We start from the raw sequence: 21,640 nt of genomic DNA, 5'->3' as shown, positions 1-21,640 counted from the left end.
TCAGGATTAATGGATCAGTACACAATTGATGTTTTAAACTGTTATACACTTTTTTACATGGAAATGTAAAATGTTTGCGTAAGTAAAAGTAAAGCAATAATAGTAATTCTGTTTATTTACTTAATTATTGTTTAGAATTAAGTAAATGTGTTGTAGTTTATACAAATTATAGGACTCCTGTAAAGATGTTTGAATGAAGAAATTCTCCACCACAGTCTGATAACATATGTGTAACATGGGAACTGGTCAGTGACGTTACTCATTATATGAAGTAGCTGGAACACATGAACACAGGTTTGTTAGACATGTTGTAGACATGGGCACTTTGCAACTTCCGGAGCTTGGTACTGGAGAGATTGATTTATGGTCTCTGGGCTGTAACCAGCTTATTCTGTAGTGAGTACAGTGCGGCATAGTACTGGGAGACATAGGAGCCTTCACCCCCGAGCTCAGAGAAGTATATGAGATGAAAGTTCTCTAACACCCACCAGGTGATGAATGACTGGGAAACATGGATACAAGACTTACAGCTAAGAGGGTCTGAGCCTCCCACAAACCTGCATGGTTTCCTGTTTTTATTATGATTTTAATAAATCATCTAAACTTTTAATTACCATAATTAAAAAGTAGAGCACAAGTCAAGTATGTTTTTAAATGTTTGTCTTTGAAAGTTGGAAAATGACTTTGTGATTGTTATCAGTAGACAATATGATTTTTGTTTCACGTTCCTTTTAAATCATCATCTGATTGACACCTGCTCAGATCACTCTATTATAGTCTCGTACTGACAATATTAGTGCAGCCATCATGATCTCTAACAAGCCAGCTATTAATGGGTGTGCACCATATTGAGCCAGGCAGGTGTACAGAAGTATAATCAATGGGTGTGCACCATATTGAGCCAGGCAGGTGTACAGAAGTATAATCAGTAAGTGAGGGGTTTATGGTCTGTATATTGTGAATGTTACCCAGTCTGCCTTCTGGTTGTACAATCACTTGTTAGAGTCCAAACAGCACCTGCCCTTATCTATAGCTGTGCTCCAATGACACAGACGGATGTTGTCAGTCATACATGACACAGGGGTGATATGTGCAAAGTAAACCAATGTCACTGATGTGCAAGATCCTTCCCAACAGCACCTTCAGCTGTAGGTCCATACTTACATGTTATATGCAGTCATGTAATATAACACACAGCTGTGGTCAGTGCTCCTCCACGTCATGTGGTTGGATACACCAGATAATGTCATGTGATGCAGTAAGAGATTGGTCAGACTAAATCCTGTAATACGGTGATCACATTTTCCCCACTCCACACTGCACATCATAGATGGGAGAAGTCTACTAACTTAATGCTAAAAGGGATATAGATCATAAGCGTCATTGGTCCCTATGACATAATGAATGTTCACATGAAAAGCTAAAGCCGTTCATCTGAATGAGCTTCTCCAGTTGAGCATTATATCTGTGTATTACTCCAGTGCACTCTAGCTTCATATGGAATCTGGATGGAACTTAAGTTGACAGCATACTGACAGTAGAGGGGGTTACTTAAGTCCTGTTCCCGATACAGAAATAAATTGGAAGTTGTTATTATTTCCCAATTATCTGATGCTGGAAGCTGGACCATGCTTCATTCCATGCTGAGTCCATCCAAACCTATCCAGTAGAGGTGGATAAAGCCTTCTACTGATCACCATTAATAGGAGTGGATGGACAAAGACTTCCTACAGTATGAGCCGTCCTTATATTTGCTTCATGGCTGTCAACATTCCCACTAAATGCTAAGAGGGCACACACATTGTAATATGTAATGGTAAAGATGCTATCAATTCTTTAGGCATTTAAAACAGTAAACCTTTTATTGTTCTGTGCACACATACATATACACGTAAACTATATTACGTGTATTATAATGGAACTTTAGGGTTGTATTAGAATATTGATCTCTAATCCGGCATTGGAAAGTATTTTGTCTATCTAAATGCAAATCCGAACTAACCCATACCAAGTCATTAATGGAAGAGAAGGTTCAGGTGAGGAATTAAAAATATATAAGAAATAAAAAAATGTAAATTATAGACAAATGTTTGACATACAAGAATCAAGGTCTTCTTTAGGCTTTGGTATGTGATACATTGTGATCACATCCACAGAGATAATTTACAATCTCAACAAATACTTCATGCATCAATATACTCTTGGAGTACTGCTCTGTAAATTGTAGTTATTAATAACTATTAACACTGCAGGTGTTTTGGAAGAATATCTTCTGGCTTCAACTAACATTTAAAATTGAGGGTGGTAATCCAGATCATATACACATGAAAACAGCACCAACAAGCACAAGAGAAGGTCTCCAGCCAGGTTCATGCTGAGAGAATATGGTTTTATTCTCAGTGTAAAGATCAGAAAACAACATCCTCCCATCCACATCATATACTACCCAATCATATGGTCACTACATAGTAGTGTCCTCTTTGGCGGGGAAGGGTGTATTCAGATGTTGATGTACAGGCCCAGTTAACAAGAATTGGGCTGAACAGCAACAAGCCCATTGTCCTGTACACAAATGTTATACTACTAGTCATAACTAATCTCAACTGGGATAATGAGCTGTGAATGATGTGCTTCCTCTGTCTTTCACTTTCTGATTTTTAGACTGTTTCTCATCAGGTTCCTATCCATTCTCCCTATGAGCTGACACATACATTCATCTCTGACTTTTGTATTGTTCTATAAGAAGTACCTGAACAACGTGTTTCAGGACAGACAGAGAAGACCAGTAGGTTACAATGAAGCAGATTTTCTTTGGTCCCCGATCAGCGCTGCTTTAAGGATGAGACAACAATACTAGTATAATAAGACTGTGTCCTTGCAGTGGTTCCATATGTAGAATTGTCTCCTTTAGGCCATGGATTACCAGGTCCTGTCTGGGTACAAGGGTGGACAAACCTGGTGTAATGTGGGAGGGGGACATTTTACATTTCTGTTTGATATATAAATATGCTGAAAAATCTGGTTTTCTAGGCAGAATTTGTTATACCCAATTTTATCAGATATTTAGTGAATGGTAATATTACATTAAAACTTATATATAATACAGCGCAACTTGTCTGTATCTTATAACTAAATAATTTGTGGTATTTCTCAGAAGCACAGAGAACAGACAAAATCACAACTTATGTTTCTAAATCAGCAGCACAGAGCAGTAGATTGATTCCCTAACGCAGTCTTATTTATGCCAGATCCAGCTACTTGTCCCCGAGGACCTAGTAACCAGATCAATTATAGTATTGTTGGTGCCTGTTATGGTAGTTGGAAGGGGAACTCACACACACACAGGCTGACAGCGCCAACCTTCTGCCAACATTTATGTAACCGTCCGCTAAGTCCCAATTCATTTTGAATGGATTATTATTGGGCAATTTAAGATCACGCAGTCTGTGCTATTGGGCTAAATCGTTACATCACCCCGTATTCATTGATGATTATTGTATGACATGTGCACTACTTTATAGGTCCGCAGAGGTAGAAGTCAGGAGGGTGTTAGTTTTTCTTTTATAATTAATTATCAACAACATGTAAGATGACATTACAGAAAAGAAAAAGGAAACATGTAACCAATACAGCAACAGTCTCTAACAGTATGAAAAATTGCAGATAACATTAGTTATTTTCAATAATGGTAGATCCAGGGCAGCCTAGACATTCCGCTATAAAAGAGTGCAAGCTCTTCTCTGTTACGTTGACGAGGGTCACTCTAGAGGTTCCTGGATTGGAGCTCTAGAGTGGGAAACTTACCCACTGCACCTCAATCCCCAATTGAAATTATTTTGACAGTCCTATCTTTGTGTTAGCACTGAGAACAGGTATGATGGCTGTACAAATACCACCATGATACACGCAAAGTCATAGAGTGAACGAAGACTGTACTTATATATGCATAATGGCAAAGTCAAAAACCAATAAACAGATGCCCGGTCACCTGCATAAACCCCTGGTTTTGCCGCCAAAAGGGCTTCTCGTCCCTTTATAGATATCTGATTCAAAGTGATAATGGAAATGATAGTGTTGAGCTAGATTAAATCTACACCAACAGGTCTGGCCCAATGATAGAGTAGCTGTCATTTTCTTTAGACATTAGGGGAAATTGCTCCCTTAGGTTGGGTACACACTACAGTGTTTTCAGCAGATTATTGGGCCATTCAGACGCTTAATAACTGATTGGAGCGATATCACAGTAGTGTGTACCCTGCAACGATAAACGATTTTCGTTCCAAAACACATCATATTGATGAACGAGATTGTTAACCTGAACTACAAGTCTTTTTCAATGATAAAACAATGTCATTTCAATTCTGCAGTGTGTATGCACTCAGCAGAATGGGAACAACAATTTAGCTGATAGTGACAGTCCCAGACACAGCAGGACAGCAAGACCTTGGTAATCGCATTCAGCACCCAGTTACTGTCACCTGGTCTCCTACACTGATAGTGACATCACTGTGCTCTGACAGCTTGTTTATCACACCCGGTTACTGACACGCTCCGCTTCCCTAACCTGCTTTCCATCCTGAATTCATTCATTTTTCTAAAAGGCATGATGGTGATTACCATGACCGTGCAACTGATTTCATTTATCACCCAGAGGTATTGGAAAGTTGATTTTGGGTTTTCCTTGATTGTGATTGGCAGTCTGGACTTTCACTAATGTTATAATAGATATTTGGATTTTGCCTATTTTTTATTTATATATATATATTGTGAAAAAGGTAACCAGAATAGGACTTGTCCAGCAGGGAGAAGTACAGACAGGGATAATGATCCTGCTGTTACCTGGAGAACCACAGGTGCACGACTTGAGTATGATGTGTGAGTGTGTGTGTGAGTGGTGGGCGGGGCTTCCGATGATGACAAGCATCTGGACAATAGTGAGGGATGGTGGGCATAGTTGGTCAGGAGGCTGTGGAACCTTTATGTTTGTGACATTCTGTTTAATAGTGACTATAAAATATATATAACACACACACACACACACACACACATATCTATAGCATATGCATATTAACATTGGAATAGGAATATAATTACTGGTAACTCCATAAAACTAAATGACCTACAATATAGTATCATGTGTGTGTTTTTTATTTTATCTGCATACTGGGACATACTTAATCTATGTGTGTAGACAGCAGTTTATATTATGTGCTCTATATAATAATACTTAATAAAATACAAATGACAATTTTTAACATCAATAGCTTTTATTAAGGTTTTTCAATTTTGGGGAAAAAAGCAAAAAAAGGAAAGAGGGACATTAAAAGGACCAAGGTAAGAGGGTACGTTTGGGTAAATGAAATTTTTTAGAAAAGGAAAAATATTTTAATTTGAAACAGAATTATTTACATTAATTTTAATATATAATAATGTATCTAGTGCTCAACTGATAGTGTTCATCCACATGTCCGGCCTGGATACTTCTGACTGTGCTCTCTGCTGATGCTGGTCATGAGTCCTACAGAGAGGAAGAGACAGACTGTAGTTAGATGTTACAGAGAGAGGGAGACGATCCTGAACCAGATGTCACAGAGGAGATAGAGTCAAGAGCGGGATGTCAGAGAATGAGGTTGTCGAAAATCAAATGCCACAAAGAGAGAGAGAACGATGGTCTGGAATGAGAGAGGTCTAGAGTCATAAGTCAAAGAGACAGAAAGATGGTCTCCATACAGATGGCACAGACAGGGGGAGAGTATTGAGTATGATGTCACAGAGAGAGAGGCACAGTTTATTTAGATGTCACAGTTAGCGAAAAACAGTCAAAGGTCAGATGACATTGAAAGACAAACAGTGCTGAGTTACATATTAGAGATAAAGATATGATCAGGTGATACTGATACATTAGGAGAATATTTTTTTGGGAGGAAATCATGATGTTCTATAACTGGCTGCATGGACAGCAATTGTTTGAAGAACACTCAATCTTTCTGTCTCATTTCAAATCTGTTCAGAAAAATTTATGCCGATAAATGAAAAGAACAGTGACTGTAATAAATTATGTTATGTTAGCGCATCAATATGTACACAAGACTATCGTTCTCAAAATAAACAATATTTTTTAATTTATTATTTAGATAAATATTTTTCTATTTAGATCTATTTTAAAAGTTGATGAGCTTACTTATCATTTTTATTAATAATGAAATATGTCGGTGAGATCAGAAACCAAGTTGTGTGGTATTCAATAATCAAATATCTCAGTCACAATGGTATAATCATCTCCCACCTTCCAATAACTATAGAATAACATTTAACATGATAATCAAATTATACTTCAAATAATTCTATACATTCAACACAAAATATATAGATAAATAAATTAATTTAGAACAATTATAGATAGATAAATTAAATACAGAATACAAAGATATCAGTAATACAAGAACAATAGAAGCAGAATATAACATCATATTGTCATATTACAAACCTCCTACACCATTATATCTGAAAATCGCCACATAAAATGGAAAAATCTCACCATGTGGGTCTTTTGTTCCAAACTATTCCGCATTCTTGTGCCCAGTTTGCAGAACAATCCTTCTTCCTCTTTCCAGTCACTAAGGGCTGTATCTTGATGTCTGGTTCATCATTGATGCTGTCGTCCCTCCAGTCTGAGTTTATTTCTAAGAGACATTTGCCAACATCATTGGGGTTTTAGGTGCAAGAGTTTCTATCAACAATTCCAGTTTTAAGCAAGCAGTATACTCACATTATACTTACATGTCTGTCCTAAGTATCAGCGTTGAGGTGGTGTAGATAGAAAGTTATTCTTCCAAGGTATAATTTATAATTATACATTCCACATCACCGTGGTTTTCTATAATAATAAATTCATCTTCTCCCTCTATTATGATGACTTCGTCCTCATATTCTCTCATTTCACAATCTTCTTTAATCACAACCAGAATAGTTTTCTCAGGAATCTCTTCAACTTCCCATTGAAAGTCCAGATATTTCATGACAACACCTACTGGACTCCTGTTGGTGGCATCTTTGGAGAGCAGGTGATGAAACATATCCTGGGCCTCCCTACTGAATTTATGCCAGGATGTTGGAGGTGGAATGCGTTGTACAGCATTTTGCCAGTTGATGAACTCCTGGAAGTACGGATCTTTATCTACAGCTCTTTTCCAAGGAAAAGATCCAGTGTAAATAACAAAGAGAAGCACACCAAAGGCCCAAGCATCAACACTGGAATGCAGGGCTAAGTAATCACCATATCTTAAATCGCAGTGTTCCGGGGACATGTAAGGTATGATAGGTGACATGGATGAAACAAGGGTACCTGCAACCTGAGTTAATCCAAAATCACTCAGCTTGATGTGGTGGCAATCTTTGTCCATTAGAAGTACATTATCTGGCTTCAGATCCCTGTGCACCAGTGCCTTACTGTGCATGTATTCTAGAGCTCTGCTCAGCTGTATCGCACAACGTTTCACCAGCTCTTCTGGAATTCCAACCTAAAAAAATAGTGTACATCATTTTAGAAGTGTATCTGGTAAGAAAAAAATATATTTATTTCTATTTGAAAGTTTTGAATGGTAAATTTCATAAATTGATTTTATAGCCTGGAATAGCCTCTGTTTTTACTGTTTTATGGGTGTGGGCTTGTATATTGCTCTGATATATGAATGTCCCTCATCAATGACAGCCGGACAGAAATTAAAATCCACATTTACTATAGTCAAATGGTTTGTTGGCTAAAAAGGAATACTATACTATAAGTTAGCCTCTGATCTTCATATTAAAAACATAACAAACTAATTTATGTCCCTCTACAATCATATTATTTCAATCTTTTGATAATTTGTTCAGTGATATTTACTCATTGAGATTTATTTGTCCATATTTTAACACAGATGAGTTATCTCAATGGAAGTTTTAATGCACAGAATATTTAAACACAATGGATGAATGTATTATACAATACTCAGTTTTGATATTAAGACACTACAAATTTTGCTCTACTTACATCCCACTGGATGAGGGAATGGAGGGATCCAGCAGGTGCCACCTCCTGGCTCATAATGTAGTGGCTTGGAGAATCAATGAAGGTGAAATAAGTAGATATGATGCCTTCATAGCTGGAGAGAAAGATGGACATACAGAGCTCACGGAAGAAAGACTCCTGATTGGATCTGTCCTTCTTCACTAGTTTTAGGGCAACAGTTTTACCTAATTAGAATAAAGTAAAAATGTTTACAATGATTACCATATGGGTAAAGTCAAAACATTTGTAAATGAAAACATAAATCATGTACCTAGCCTATAACTATATAATACATCAGCCCACATTATTCTTCATAAATAATTAAAGGCATTTCCCAGCAATAACCCCATTTGCCATAATATGCATTCCAAAAGGATGCTTTTGGGGTAAGATTTGCTTTACAAATTTACTCAGGATAAAAGTAGACACCAACACTTCATAGGATAAACACAATGGGCCTGATTCATTAAGGAAAATAAAGCAAAAAAATGAGTAACTTTGCATCTTGGCAAAACCATATTGCTTTGGAGAGGGAGGTAAATTTAAAATGCGATGGCAGATTTATATTTGGGGTAAGGCATGTCCTAGATCAACTTTACATTTCAGTGTACAAATAATATATCAAGTATTTGTGTGCTACATGAAAAAATAGACAGTATTTAACCTATGTGCAAAATAAAAAAATAATTTGCACCCCTTACATTGTAAAATTGTTTTGTCCAGGAGAAATTGTATTCATTTTTTTGCCTTACTTTCTTTAGTGAACCAGGCCAATTAAGTAGTACCCACTTTTTTATTTATGACTATGGGCTTACCTGTTTCCCTCTCACGAGCCATTACAACTTGACCATAAGTCCCCTTGCCCAGATATTTCAAAACATCAAAGTGATCATCCACGACCTGCTGGATCTTAAAATTCTGGGCTGCTTCCATCTTAATCTATCAGATGATTGGACAAGTCCACTTATTGAAGATTAGTCTTGATCTGTAAACACAAGACAAAAATATGAATGACATTCACAAATTATTGTGTAGTATATCATGAATGGTGAAGATATTATGCATTGGGAGATTTTCAACAATTTTACAGAAATAACCAAAGAAACCAGAAACTGTAGGATAAGAAGTTTGTAAAAAGTAAATCAAGAACCTCCAAGTTCACATGCTTAAAATCCTCAGTGTTTGTAAGTTGTACTCTAAGTGTTACCATCATGTGACTATCATCACCAACAGCAATATATTAATAGCTTATACTACACAGTGTAAAGAGATAAATATAAGTATTACCAATAACACAATGGAGACAAAACTTTAGAACAAGAAATGGAACCTACCTAAGCAGAACAGCTAGAATAAACATGAGGTTCGTACTGCAGTTTGATCAAACCTTGATGTGGTAGATGGGACATCCACAGTTTGATCAATATGTGCAGTAAGAACCTCATGTTTATTACAGTTGTTCTATTATAGAGTTTATATTACTGCAGAGTGTAACATATATGTCTTTAATTATGTATAAATATGGTCTTAGTGCTTAAAGAGTGCACCTGCATCTTAGATTGTGTATCTGACCATAAAGGAATGACACTGCCAAATCCTAGCGTAGTGTATCATGAATGGTGAAGAGAGAATGTATGAGGATATTCTCAGCAATTCTACTGATAATCAGAAACACTGAAAATGTAAGGTTTACATTCCTTACTGTTAGCAAATGTCATACTAAGGGCTATCATAGGTCTATTGGTATCCAACAACTACATATTAAAACCTTTTAGTGCACAGCGTAAATAAAGTAAGTGTAAGTATTTCAAAAAGTATTACCAACAATATGATAGAGATGAGACTTTAGAGCATGAGAATTGAACTTACCTAAGCAGTAAAGCGTCAGGAGAAGTTGGGTTTTCAGAGAAGCTGCTCACAGAACAGGTTTAGTCCAAGAAGTAGGGTATAATCTGCCTCAGAGGTCCAACCTTGTACAACTTGTCCTTGGTATCACAGAGAAGTCCTTAGTGTTCAGATCATAAGATATGACTGAAGTGCATAAACTTCATCTGCCTTATATGAGGAGTTCAGCCAGGTCCTTGAGGCTACTTCCCATCCAGAGATAATTGGAAGTCCATGAACCTCTATAGAAATGCAAATGAATGTATCACCTAGAACTTGTCCATTCATGATGATCCTATTGTGATTGCTCTAGATGTGGATTGGTCACAATGGATGGCAGGGAGGGGATGATGTTGTATTATTCCTTCTATAATGTAATTTATACACAAGTTTTGAGAACTTTGAATATATTCCAATCTTTCCACCCTAAATGATTATTTCCAAAACAGAAACTTTTCTAGTAATATTTTCTCGTACATATATTTTAGGATACAAATATTTTGTGCTATAAAGATAAAATGTGCATTCAACCAAATGATGATTTTAATATAATAATTGTAATATATATAATATAGGTTTAGGACATGTTTTGTAGATTTTAGCCTTGTTCACATTCCTTATATTTGCCCTATTAATTAAATTGCTGCTAATATGTTTCAGTATTATCAAATCACTAAGCTATATTAATGTATGGCCAAAGAAACATCTCTGTAGGAACATTTTGATATATTTGGTTTCACATGATGGTTGTTTTTTTTTAAAGAGGTTTTCCTACACCCATCCATACAAAATTAGTTTACATATATTTTAAAGGAATAGCATATACATATTATAAAAGATCATTGACCCAGTGGCATCAAAATAAATATTTTAACAAGTTTTTATCCATAGTAGAAGAATGTAAATGGAAATACATTAACTTGTCTGCCTTTGTACTCCATATTATAAAATGTTATATCTGTTTAAATAACTGTAATTAAATAAATGCAAATGAATGTATCACCTAGAACTTGTCCATTCATGATGATCCTATTGTGATTGCTCTAAATGTGGATTGGTCACAATGGATAGCAGGGAGGGGATGATGTTGTATTATTCTTTCTATAATGTAATTTATACACTAGTTTTGAGAACTTTAAATATATTCCAATCTTTCCACCCTAAATGATTATTTCCAAAACAGAAACTTGTCTGGTAACATTTTCTCATACCTAGATTTTAGGATACAAATGTGCAATCCAAAAACAAGTAGATTATTTCAATATATATTTACTTCTTTACTACACTAACACATTGTTATACACATATAGAGATTACAGTATCTGCTGTGACAGTTGTGTTGGCTATGATGACAATAATATTACAGAATATAGTTATAATATATGATGTTAGTGAGTTCTCTGTACAGCGCTGCAGAATCACTGGCGCTATATAAATAAATGGTAATGATGATGATGATGATATACAGTCATTATATGCATGTTTCCGGGGGACATGTAAGATAAGGGAGGTTTAGGGTATATATTATAGATTTTAGCTTTGTTCACATACCTTATATTTGTCCTATTAATAAAATTGCTGCTAATGTGTCAGTATTATTAAATCACTAAGCTATATTAATGTATGACCAATGAAACATCTTTATAGGAACATTTTTATATATTTGGTTTCACCTGATGTTTGTTTTGAAAAAGAGGTTTCCCTGCATCCATCCATACAAAACTGGGTTCACACATATATTTTAAAAGAATGGCATATAAATATTATATAAGCTCACTTACCCAGTGGCATCAAAATACATATTTTAACAAGTATTTTTCAATAGTAGAAGAATGTAAATGGTTATGCATTAACTTAACTTTCTTTGTACTCCATAGTATAAAATGTTATATCAGCTGTTTATATAGGAATGGCGTGTTAGTAATCGTTTACTTCACACTGCACTAAAAAGTGAAAAAAAAATAATTACATGTAATGTAATTTTCTACAGTTTGACTGAAGCAGAGCTAAATATTAAAATAAAAAATGACACTTAGAGCTAGATTTACTAAGTGGCGGGTTTGAAAAAGTTGAGATGTTGCCTATGGCAACCAATCAGATTCTAGCTTTCATTTATTTAGTGCATTCTACAAAATAACTACTAGAATCTGATTGGTTGCCATAGGCAACATCGCCACTTTTTCAAACCCACAGTTTAGTAAATATTCCCCTTAGTGTTCTAATCAGTGTTAGTGTTCTAATCATTATTTATTTAATGTCCATATAAAAAATAGTATCTCAAACAAAGAGGGCGATACAATTATGGTACAGGAATCGTTATATTCTTTTGCTTATATCTCTATGAAGTGCAAACTAAACTAAGCAAAGATTTTAACCTGAACATCTCCTGGAAGATCCTATCCAGTCTACTATTGTCAGAAGCCAACTAACCTACCAGTATGTTTTTGGAGTGTGGGAGGAAACCAGAGTACTCTCAGGATTAATGGATTAGTAGACAACTGATGTTTTAAAACGTTATACACTTTTGGAAACATAAAATGTTTGCGTAAGTAAAAGCAAAGTAATAATAGTAATTCTGTTTATTTAATGTATTATTGGTTAGAATTAAGTAAATGTGATGTATTTTATACAAATTATCGGACTCCTATAAAGATGTTTGTATGAAGAAATTCTCCACCACATTCTGATAACATATGTGTAACATGGGATCTGGTCAGTGACGTTACTCATTATATGAACTAGCTGGAACACATGAACACAGGTTTGTTAGACATGTTGTAGACATGGGCACTTTGTAACTCCGGAGCTTGGTACTGGAGAGATTGATTTATGGTCTCTGGGCTGTAACCAACTTATTCTGTAGTGAGTACAGTGCGGCATAGTACTGAGAGACTTAAGAGCCTTCACCCCCGAGCTCAGAGAAGTATATGAGATGAAAGTTCTCTAACACCCACCAGGTGATGAATGACTGGGAAACATGGATACAAGACGTACAGCTAAGAGGGTCTGAGCCTCCCACAAACCTGCATGGTCAACTGTTTTTATTATTTGTTTTTAAATGTTTGTCTTTGAATGTTGGAAAATGAATTTGTGATTGTTATCAGTAGACAGTTTGATATTTGATTCATGTTCCTTTTAAATCATCATCTGATTGACATCTGCTCAGATCACTCTATTATAGTCTTGTACCGACAATATTAGTGCAGCCATCATGACCTCTAACAAGCCTGCTATTAATGGGTGTGAACCATATTGAGCCAAGCAGGTGTACAGAGGTATAATCAGTAAGTGAGGGGTTTATGGTCTGTATATTGTGAATGTTCCCCAGTCTGCACCTTCTGATTGTACAATCACTTGTTAGAGTCCAAACAGCACCTGTCCTAATCCATAGCTGTGCTCCACAGACGGGATGCTGTCAGTCATACATGACACATGGGTGACATGCGCAAAGTAAAACCAATGTCACTGATGTGCAAGATCCTTCCCAGCAGCACCTTCAGCTGTAGGTCCATACTTACATGTCATATGCAGCAGTCATGTAATATAACACACAGCTCTAGTCAGTGCTCCTCCATGTCCTGTGGTTGGATACACCAGATATTGTCATGTGATGCAGTAAGAGATTGCTGAGATTAATTCCTGTAATGCTGTGATCACATTCTCCCCACTCCACACTGCACATCATAGATGGGAGAAGTCTACTAATGTAATGCTAAAAGGAATATAGATCATAATGGTCATTGGTGCCAAAATGTTCACATGAAAAGCTAAAGCTGTTTACCTGAATGAGCTTCTCCAGTTGAGCATTATAGCTGTGTATTACTCCAGTGCACTCTATGTGGAATTCACATATAATCTGGATGGACCTTAAATTGGCAGCACACTGACAATTAAAGGGGTTTAATTAAGCCCTGTTACCGATATAGAAATAAATGGGAAGAAGTTACTGTTTCCCAAATATCTGATGCTGGAAGCTGGTCCATGCCTCAATCCATGCTCAGTCCATCCAAACCTATCCAGTAGAGGTGGATAAAGCCTTCTACTGATCACCATTTAATAGGAGTGATTGGACAAAGTCTTCCTACAGTATGAGCTCTAGAGGCTATTTTGGCATTATCAGACTCAGGGAACAGAGGAGACAGACCCCTTACTCCCTTTATATTTGCTACATGGCCTGACAACATTGTCACTAAATGCTTAAAGGGCACACACATTGTAGTATTTAATGGTAAAGGTGTTAAAATAATTATTTAGGCATTTGAAATATAACTGTTATTGGTCTGTTCATGCAAACATATAATTGGTTATAATTACCAGTTTCTTTGTTGTATACAACCAGTCCATAGACTAGATCCCTGATGATCTACCAGTCACCGCCCATCTCCTCCATGTACAGGTTCAAGAAGGGTTTATCTGGAAGCTTATGAAGATTGCCCTCCATTGTGATCTTATGCATTATCTGCAGATATACAAGTAGAATATTGTTCTGTGATCCAGCATAGGAAAGTAAATTGTCTGTCTGAATGCAAATTCCAACTAACCCCAATTCCAAATATCATCACAAGTCATTACATCACATATGTTTGACATAGAAGCATCAAGGTCTTGTTCACACTTTGGTATGTGATACATTGTATTCACATTCACAGATCTGTTTTCTAAAAGGCAACAATAGCTGATTTTTATACATCAATTTACTTATGGATACTGATCTGTAAGTTGTAGTTATTTGAAGCTATTCACTTTTTTTGGTGTTTTGGAAAGATGTATCTGAGTTGCATCTAACATTTACAATTGAGGGTGGTAATCCAGATCATATACACATGAATGCAGCACCAACAAGCACAACAGAAGGTCTCCAGCCAGGTTCATGCTGGGAGAATATGGATTTGCTCTCAGTGTAATGATCAGAAAACAACATCCGCCCGTCCACATCATACACAACACAATCATGTGGTCACTACATAGTAGAGTCCTGGGAGGGGAATGTATTCAGATGCTGATGTACAGGTCAAGTAACAAGAATTGTGCTGGGCAGCAACAAGCCCATTGTCCTGTAACTATATGTTATACTTCTAGTGATAACTAATCCCAGGTGGGATAATGAGCTGTGAGTAAGGTGCTTCCTCTGTCTTTCACTTTCTACTTTTTATGCCCTATAAGCTGACACTTACATTTATCTCTGGCTTTTTCATTGTTTAATAAGAAGTACCTGAATAACGTGTTTCATAACAGACAGAAAAAGCCAGTAGGTTACCATGAAGCAGATCTCGGTTGGTCCCTGATCAGTGCTGCTCTAATGAGGAGACAACAGGATTTGTATAATAAGATTGTTTTATTACAATTGTTTATTATGCATAATTGGCACCTTTAGGACAGGGATTCCCAGCTTGCGTCTTGAGGCAAGGGTGGACAAACCTGGTGTAATGTGGGAGGGGGACATTTTGTGTTTCCATTTTGGTATGTATTTATGTTTAAAAATCAGGTTTTCTATGCAGAATTTGATATGCCTATTTTTTTTTTTTTAGCAGATATTTGGATAATGGAAATGTTAAATTAAAACATACCCAAAAATACATTGTAACTTGTCTGTAACTAATAACTATAGAATGTGTGTTTAAATTAAAGGTCATTCTCAGAAGCACAGAGAACAGACACAATGTACAACTTATGTTTCTAAATCAGCAGCACAGAGCAAAAGATGGATTTCCCAAAAAAGGGGAATCAAGACCTTGTCAGGTCAAGAGATCCAAATGTGGGGGACATCAGTAAAATAGATATATGGCAGATCAATAGGTTTTTATTATAATAAAAGGTTCATTTGTATCCATGGTCTCCATGTCCGTATTTCATTGATTTCAAATATATTCAGTGCGATCATAATGCAGCTAATATGGCCCTAGGATGCTGGAATGGCCAATGATCTTGGAGTGCTAGAATGTATTTCACAATAGGGAACCTTGGCCCAGATGCTCTAAACTCTCTTATTGAGTTTTATATTACTGCCTGTAAAGTCTTTTTAACACTAAGAGGTCACATTCTAAGATAAGTAAGGTATCCCCTAAGGCTAGGTACACAATGAAGAAAGTTCCAACCGACTTGTTATCTACAACGATTGTACCTGCGACTGAAGGTCCAATCGGTCGGGCGATTCATGCGTACACACTACACACAATTTACCTTCAGACTTGTGCTCTTCATCTGGTCCTCTAGTCGTTTATAGAATGACAGCACAATATTCATTCACTCATTCATTCCTATCACATAGATTAAAACCACCTTGATATAGCTATCCAAGTGTCATAGCGAATTTGTGATCATGAACACATACATACAAACAACATGATCGGCAGGCGATTGGAACGAGATTATTAAACAGTTCGACCAACCAAATGAAATGACAAGTGGCACTTTGGAACGTCTGTCTTTCATCGTGTAAGTATACACACTAACGCGCTATCTGACCAAGCGGTTGTAAATCGGCTGATTGGCCTGATAACACAGGTCTGCGAAAATTAAGGTATTAAAAGCTCTTTTAGTAATACTTTTATATTCTTAATTATACTCCTGTGTACATCAAGAAATAGTATATAAAAAGAAAAAATACCACATCACATTGACCTATAAGGGGGTTACATACATTTTTAGGAAAAAAACAAGAAGTTTAATTGTTCTTGACATATTTATTGTGAAATACGAAGAAGTGTAGATGATATCACTGTGTTTTTGTCTTAATTACATAATAAAATAACAATAAAATCAAACAATAATAGAAGCAAAAACAATAATTATTGAAAAAATCGTTAATATCTTGTTTTTTTTGTTTTCAAACTTCGCTTTTTCACTTTTCGCTTATAAGTTTTTTCTGTGTCGTCTCTGTGTATCATCTAGCAGTAGTCAGTCATCACTCTGACGTCCCAACTACCCTGGTATCTTCTTTCTACATCTTTAATGTCTTGGTGGAACCGTTCACCGTTATTCACTGTAGTCTCCGAGATTATTCGGGAAATACTCAATATGGGAATTCAAAAAATGTTCCTTTAAACTCATATTGCAGCCAAGGTTTCTGTAACTATTAAGCATTTCCCTGACAATTTCTTTGTAGTTTGGATCCTTGACATTGCCTAAAAAATTTGAAATCACTTGTTTCAATGAAGTCCACGCTGAAAGTTTCACAATATTCATTACACGCCCGAAATGTTCATAATTTATCAACTTTCTAAATCTCAAGGCCTGTAAAAATGCCTTCCTTCAGTTTAGCATTGCATATGTTAGGGAATTTATTGGAAAGATATTTGAAAGTTTCTCTATCTTTAGGCAGTGCTTTTATAAATTGTTTCATCAGTCCTAATTTTATATGTAGAGGTGGAAGTAAAACTTTATTTGGATCTTACAAACTGTACTTGATGACATTAGTTTTTCTAATTTTTAAACTTTTTCGAGCTGGCCAATTGTTTTTTTACCAATGTAAATCTTAAGCCCTGCTATCCCATTCACAGTGGAAACATGGGAATTTGGTGTAACCTTGTTGCTGGCCAAGTACCATGTATAAAATGTTAAGATCTCCACATATTAACCAGTTGTGTCTTGCATATCCAATCGGTTCCAAAACAGTTTTCAAATTTTCATATGTTTCTTTAAGATAGACTGAATGTGCTAATGGTATTGACACGTATGTGTTGCCATTGTGCAATAAAACAGCTTTTAAACTTCTTTTTGAAGAATCTATGAATGTATATGTACTGTGTGTGTGTAGTGTGTACTGTGTGTGTGTGTGTGTGTGTGTAGTGTGTGTGTGTGTGTGTGTGTAGTGTGTACTGTGTGTGTGTATGTGGTGGTAGGCAGGGGTTATACTGAGCCGGCACAGGGCAAAACTGTGTTGCATCTGTTGTATTTGGTTCCACCTTCACCAGCTCACCTTGTAGTTGTTGTGTGTGTGCAATGTTCCTTTAGACAGTATGGGGTTTAGGTCCTTTGTAAATTTCAGCCCCAGGCCCATGTGGACCTTAATCTGGCACTGGTTGGGGGGAAGTTTTATGACGAGAACTGAATTGCAACATTCTATAGTACCGACTGAATTAATTTAAGACAATGTTTTATAATAAATGTAGGCAGAATACATTTATTATTTTAAAGAATATAAAAAAAAAATGACATTCAAAAATACACGTTTTGCAGAAAAACATGATGCAATATACAAAATTGGGAGTCATTTTCGTGTTCAGAAGCCAAAAATCTATAAGTATCACATAAATTCATTAAAAAAAGCTTTTTCACCGCAGACCAGTGTAATAGGCTAAAAAACTTACAGTGTGTACTTAGCCTAAAACTTATTTAGCTGGTGCATTAACATTACTTAAAACTTGAGAGGATAAGAGAATGCAAATGATATGCACATTTAAATGCTAATGCATTAGTAACTTTTCTCTAAATCCTCCTATGCTTGATGCAAGGACAAAAAGGAGTAACATTTAAGTAACACCTAAAATATAACTCATCATAGTTTATAACATACGTCTTAGAAGTGGCGTAATGGAAAATGTAAGTGAGCGGACTTTGCTCATTTTACAATAAAGGAAGTAGGAAAAGTTTCGGTGTGACATGCCAACGTATGGCAGCATAGGCAAACCGAGGGGGGTTTTCTAGTGCCTGGAAACCCCCTCCAAGCATGGGGCACTGTATAATTGAGGTAGCTGGACCCTGCTCTCACTTCACATGGCTCTGTTTGAAAAGGGAGAGCTGCGTGCACGCAGCATTGCCCATGTATATTATAGGGATAGGAAGAGTTGGAGAACAGCCAAGCACTGTCTAATATTATAGCCACGCCCCCATGCATGCTGGTCATGCCCACTGGCGGCGTGGTGTGGAAACCCCCATCTACAAATCCTGCGTTTGCCCCTGGGCAGCCTACCTCCACTACTGTTATATACCATATATTACAGATATTCAACATTTCAGTCATATACAGAGACCTTTGTGACATCCTGCTCAGAGGGGACTAATCACCCCCCTCTGAGCAAGATATATTTATTGCAAAGTGGAGCTGAGATCTGCACTCGCTGGGGGGTGATGATCAGAGGATCTGCAATGTATTGCTCAGAGAGGAACCTAAATTTGGAGTGCTAGAATAGCGATCAAAAGGCATTCTGGGATGCATACGGAACATGTGATATTGGAGGTCACAGCAGTTAGCTTTTGAGCTCAACTTCAAGGAAAATATTTTTTATCCTGTCCAAAGGAATGTTTAATATTGGGTGCTTCTGTGAAATTCCAATAAGGGAATCAAATGAATTTAAAATTTGTTTCAATAGAATATAGAATATATAAAACAAATCTATAATCTTCAAAATAGCCACGAATCAAAAAGACTTGTGGGTATATTTACTAAACTTCGGGTTTGAAAAAGTGGAAATGTTGCCTATAGCAACCAATCAGATTCTAGCTGTCATTTATTTATTTTTCATTCTAAAAAACGACACCTAGAATCTGATTGGTTGCTTTAGGCAACATCTCCACTTTTTCATACCTGCAGTTTAGTAAATATACCCCCTTGGTAATGATAACGGCTGCTCTTCGGTGGAATTATTGTGTTCCTTATAACAAAGTGGCGGAATAAGAATATTGACAATATTGTTTCATAGTTCGTCTAAATTTGATCATGTGTTCATTATTGATTGGAGCCATCAAGTCTAAAGGACATATGTGGAAGCATTCACCTGCAAGTGCACTGTAGGGAGGAAAAACAGACTGTTAGCATCATTTAAGCTGGTCCTCATTAAATGCAGTTTTATTGGACTTTTTAATCGTATATATTTTTATTTTATTATATGTTTATATTTTTCTCTTTGAAATATGTGGGCTTAATTTGTTATAATAAATATGGTTTTAATAAAATGTTTCATATGAATTTGTGTTGGTATGAATCACTCGGTATGAGAGATTTGCACATAATTGTTGTTTATTTCTTCTTTAAGCTATTGAGCTCTCTGCTACAATGGGACATCACAGCCCTTCTCTCTGAGTGATATCACATAGTGCTCAGGCAGAGGCGGAACTAGAGAGCTGTGGGCCCCAGTGTGGGGAGGAGTTCTAGTTCCCTGTGCAGCGGGCTCCATTATCTCCATGGGCCCCGATGCACCGTACCTGCTGCACAAATGGCAGCTCCGCCACTGCGCTCAGGGCGACGGAAGATTAGATCAGTCCTGAACAAGTGCAGAATGGACTCTCTTTAAGTGACGTATTGCTGTTACACATGCAGCAGAACTGATTACTTATGGAAGACCTGAGCGCTTCTTACTCACATGTGTAGAGCTTGTTACATAATGGCCTGGCCTTAATTAACACCTTAAGTATCACTCAGCATTTCTTAAGGTGTTAAGTAACAGATACAGGGTGTATCTAATTTACATAAAGCGTAGCTAATTACTTTTAAGGTCTCTAACTTAGCTAAGGTACCACTAAATGCCCTTATGTAAGGTACTTTAGACAGTCTAGGCCATTGTTTCCTAATGATATAAGCTGGTCTGTACACACACCGGCTTTCAGTACTAATGCTTAGTGATGTATCAGTGCAGAACAGCAGGGCATGTACAATTTTCCTGATTTAATCGGTCGCTTGCTGTGTGAACAGGCCAGCTTATCTCCATAGGGAACAATGTGCATTATGCTGAGGTGCATGGCTGCATGCTAGCTACATTCTGATAGCGTTTCACATCAATTAGAACACAGGGACAGGAATAGAGCCTGTGTGCAAGAACCCTAATATGACACAACAGTGATACATAGACAAAGCAGTACAGAACTCTAAATCAATTTACATTTTACTATTAAACTATGTATACTTAATGTTACCTTTGTACATTTAAGATTTGTGGACAGTTCTCCTTTATATAAGTTCACCATGCCTAGACTAACTAGACGAGCCTTCGCTAAAAGACAAACTATGGAAGAATAATCACTGAACATACATTCTTACATTGCCTGGTACGCTGTACACTAACAGTACTCAGTAAGAGTGAGGCATGAGTTTTATTAGGGGGATCATGAATTAATGTCCCAGTGTAGCTGCTGGTGTTCCATACATCGTTATAAATCGTTAATAATATTATATGGGTTATTTACAAAGCTGCAGATTATCTGAGTTGTTGTATGATGGATACATAATATCTGCATTAAAATAACTGACTATTTCACCATGTCCATCTATGCATGCTATCAGTATGACTAATCCAACAAGTATCAGAGTGTACAACAATACTTGATATCTGTGTGTAGATGAAACATCTATGTTACACTATGCTGGTTAGGAGGCTCCTAGCATATGTAGAATAAAGCACAGGGCACCACATAGGATGCTACTGCCACACATGTTTAGATGAATACATATTAAGTGGTTGTACTCACATGTGATAGTTCTCAGTAGTCACAACTTCCTGTGATGACATTGGCAATCCTGGACCATGATCCTGGGGGCTGGATACATGGAAAGGAAACATTAGTTTATAACGTCTGAGGGCGGCTCATTAAAAGATCTGACACCTGGAAAACAACTTGTTGGGGTCAACGCAAATGGTCAGAGAGTACAAAATAAAAAGAGTAAGATGTTCTCTAATATTGTATTAGTTATCAGTGTAAAATACAGCTTTATAAACAAGGTTGTAGATAATTCCAATGCAGGCAAAGCCTCATATAATCAAATATAATACA

At 36.6% G+C, this 21,640-nt stretch overlaps 2 protein-coding genes across 2 annotated transcripts in view; one reads left to right on the top strand and one right to left on the bottom strand.

Moving 5' to 3' along the window:
* EVA1A (eva-1 homolog A, regulator of programmed cell death) overlaps positions 1-21,640 on the top strand; it is a 264,800-nt gene that overhangs the window by 84,025 nt on the left and 159,135 nt on the right. The gene's annotated exons all lie outside the window — the stretch shown is intronic.
* On the bottom strand, positions 6,825-8,983 carry LOC142142501 (serine/threonine-protein kinase SBK1-like). Its single transcript, XM_075200387.1, has 3 exons — positions 8,866-8,983; positions 8,033-8,235; positions 6,825-7,520 (listed from the first exon to the last, which is right to left on the bottom strand). Exons 1-3 carry the CDS (start codon positions 8,981-8,983, stop codon positions 6,825-6,827), a joined length of 1,017 nt encoding a protein of 338 aa, XP_075056488.1.

Source organism: Mixophyes fleayi, chromosome 3, assembly GCF_038048845.1.
Source record: "Mixophyes fleayi isolate aMixFle1 chromosome 3, aMixFle1.hap1, whole genome shotgun sequence".
Taxonomy (NCBI): domain Eukaryota; kingdom Metazoa; phylum Chordata; class Amphibia; order Anura; family Limnodynastidae; genus Mixophyes; species Mixophyes fleayi.
This window is presented reverse-complemented; position numbering and strand designations above follow the sequence as displayed.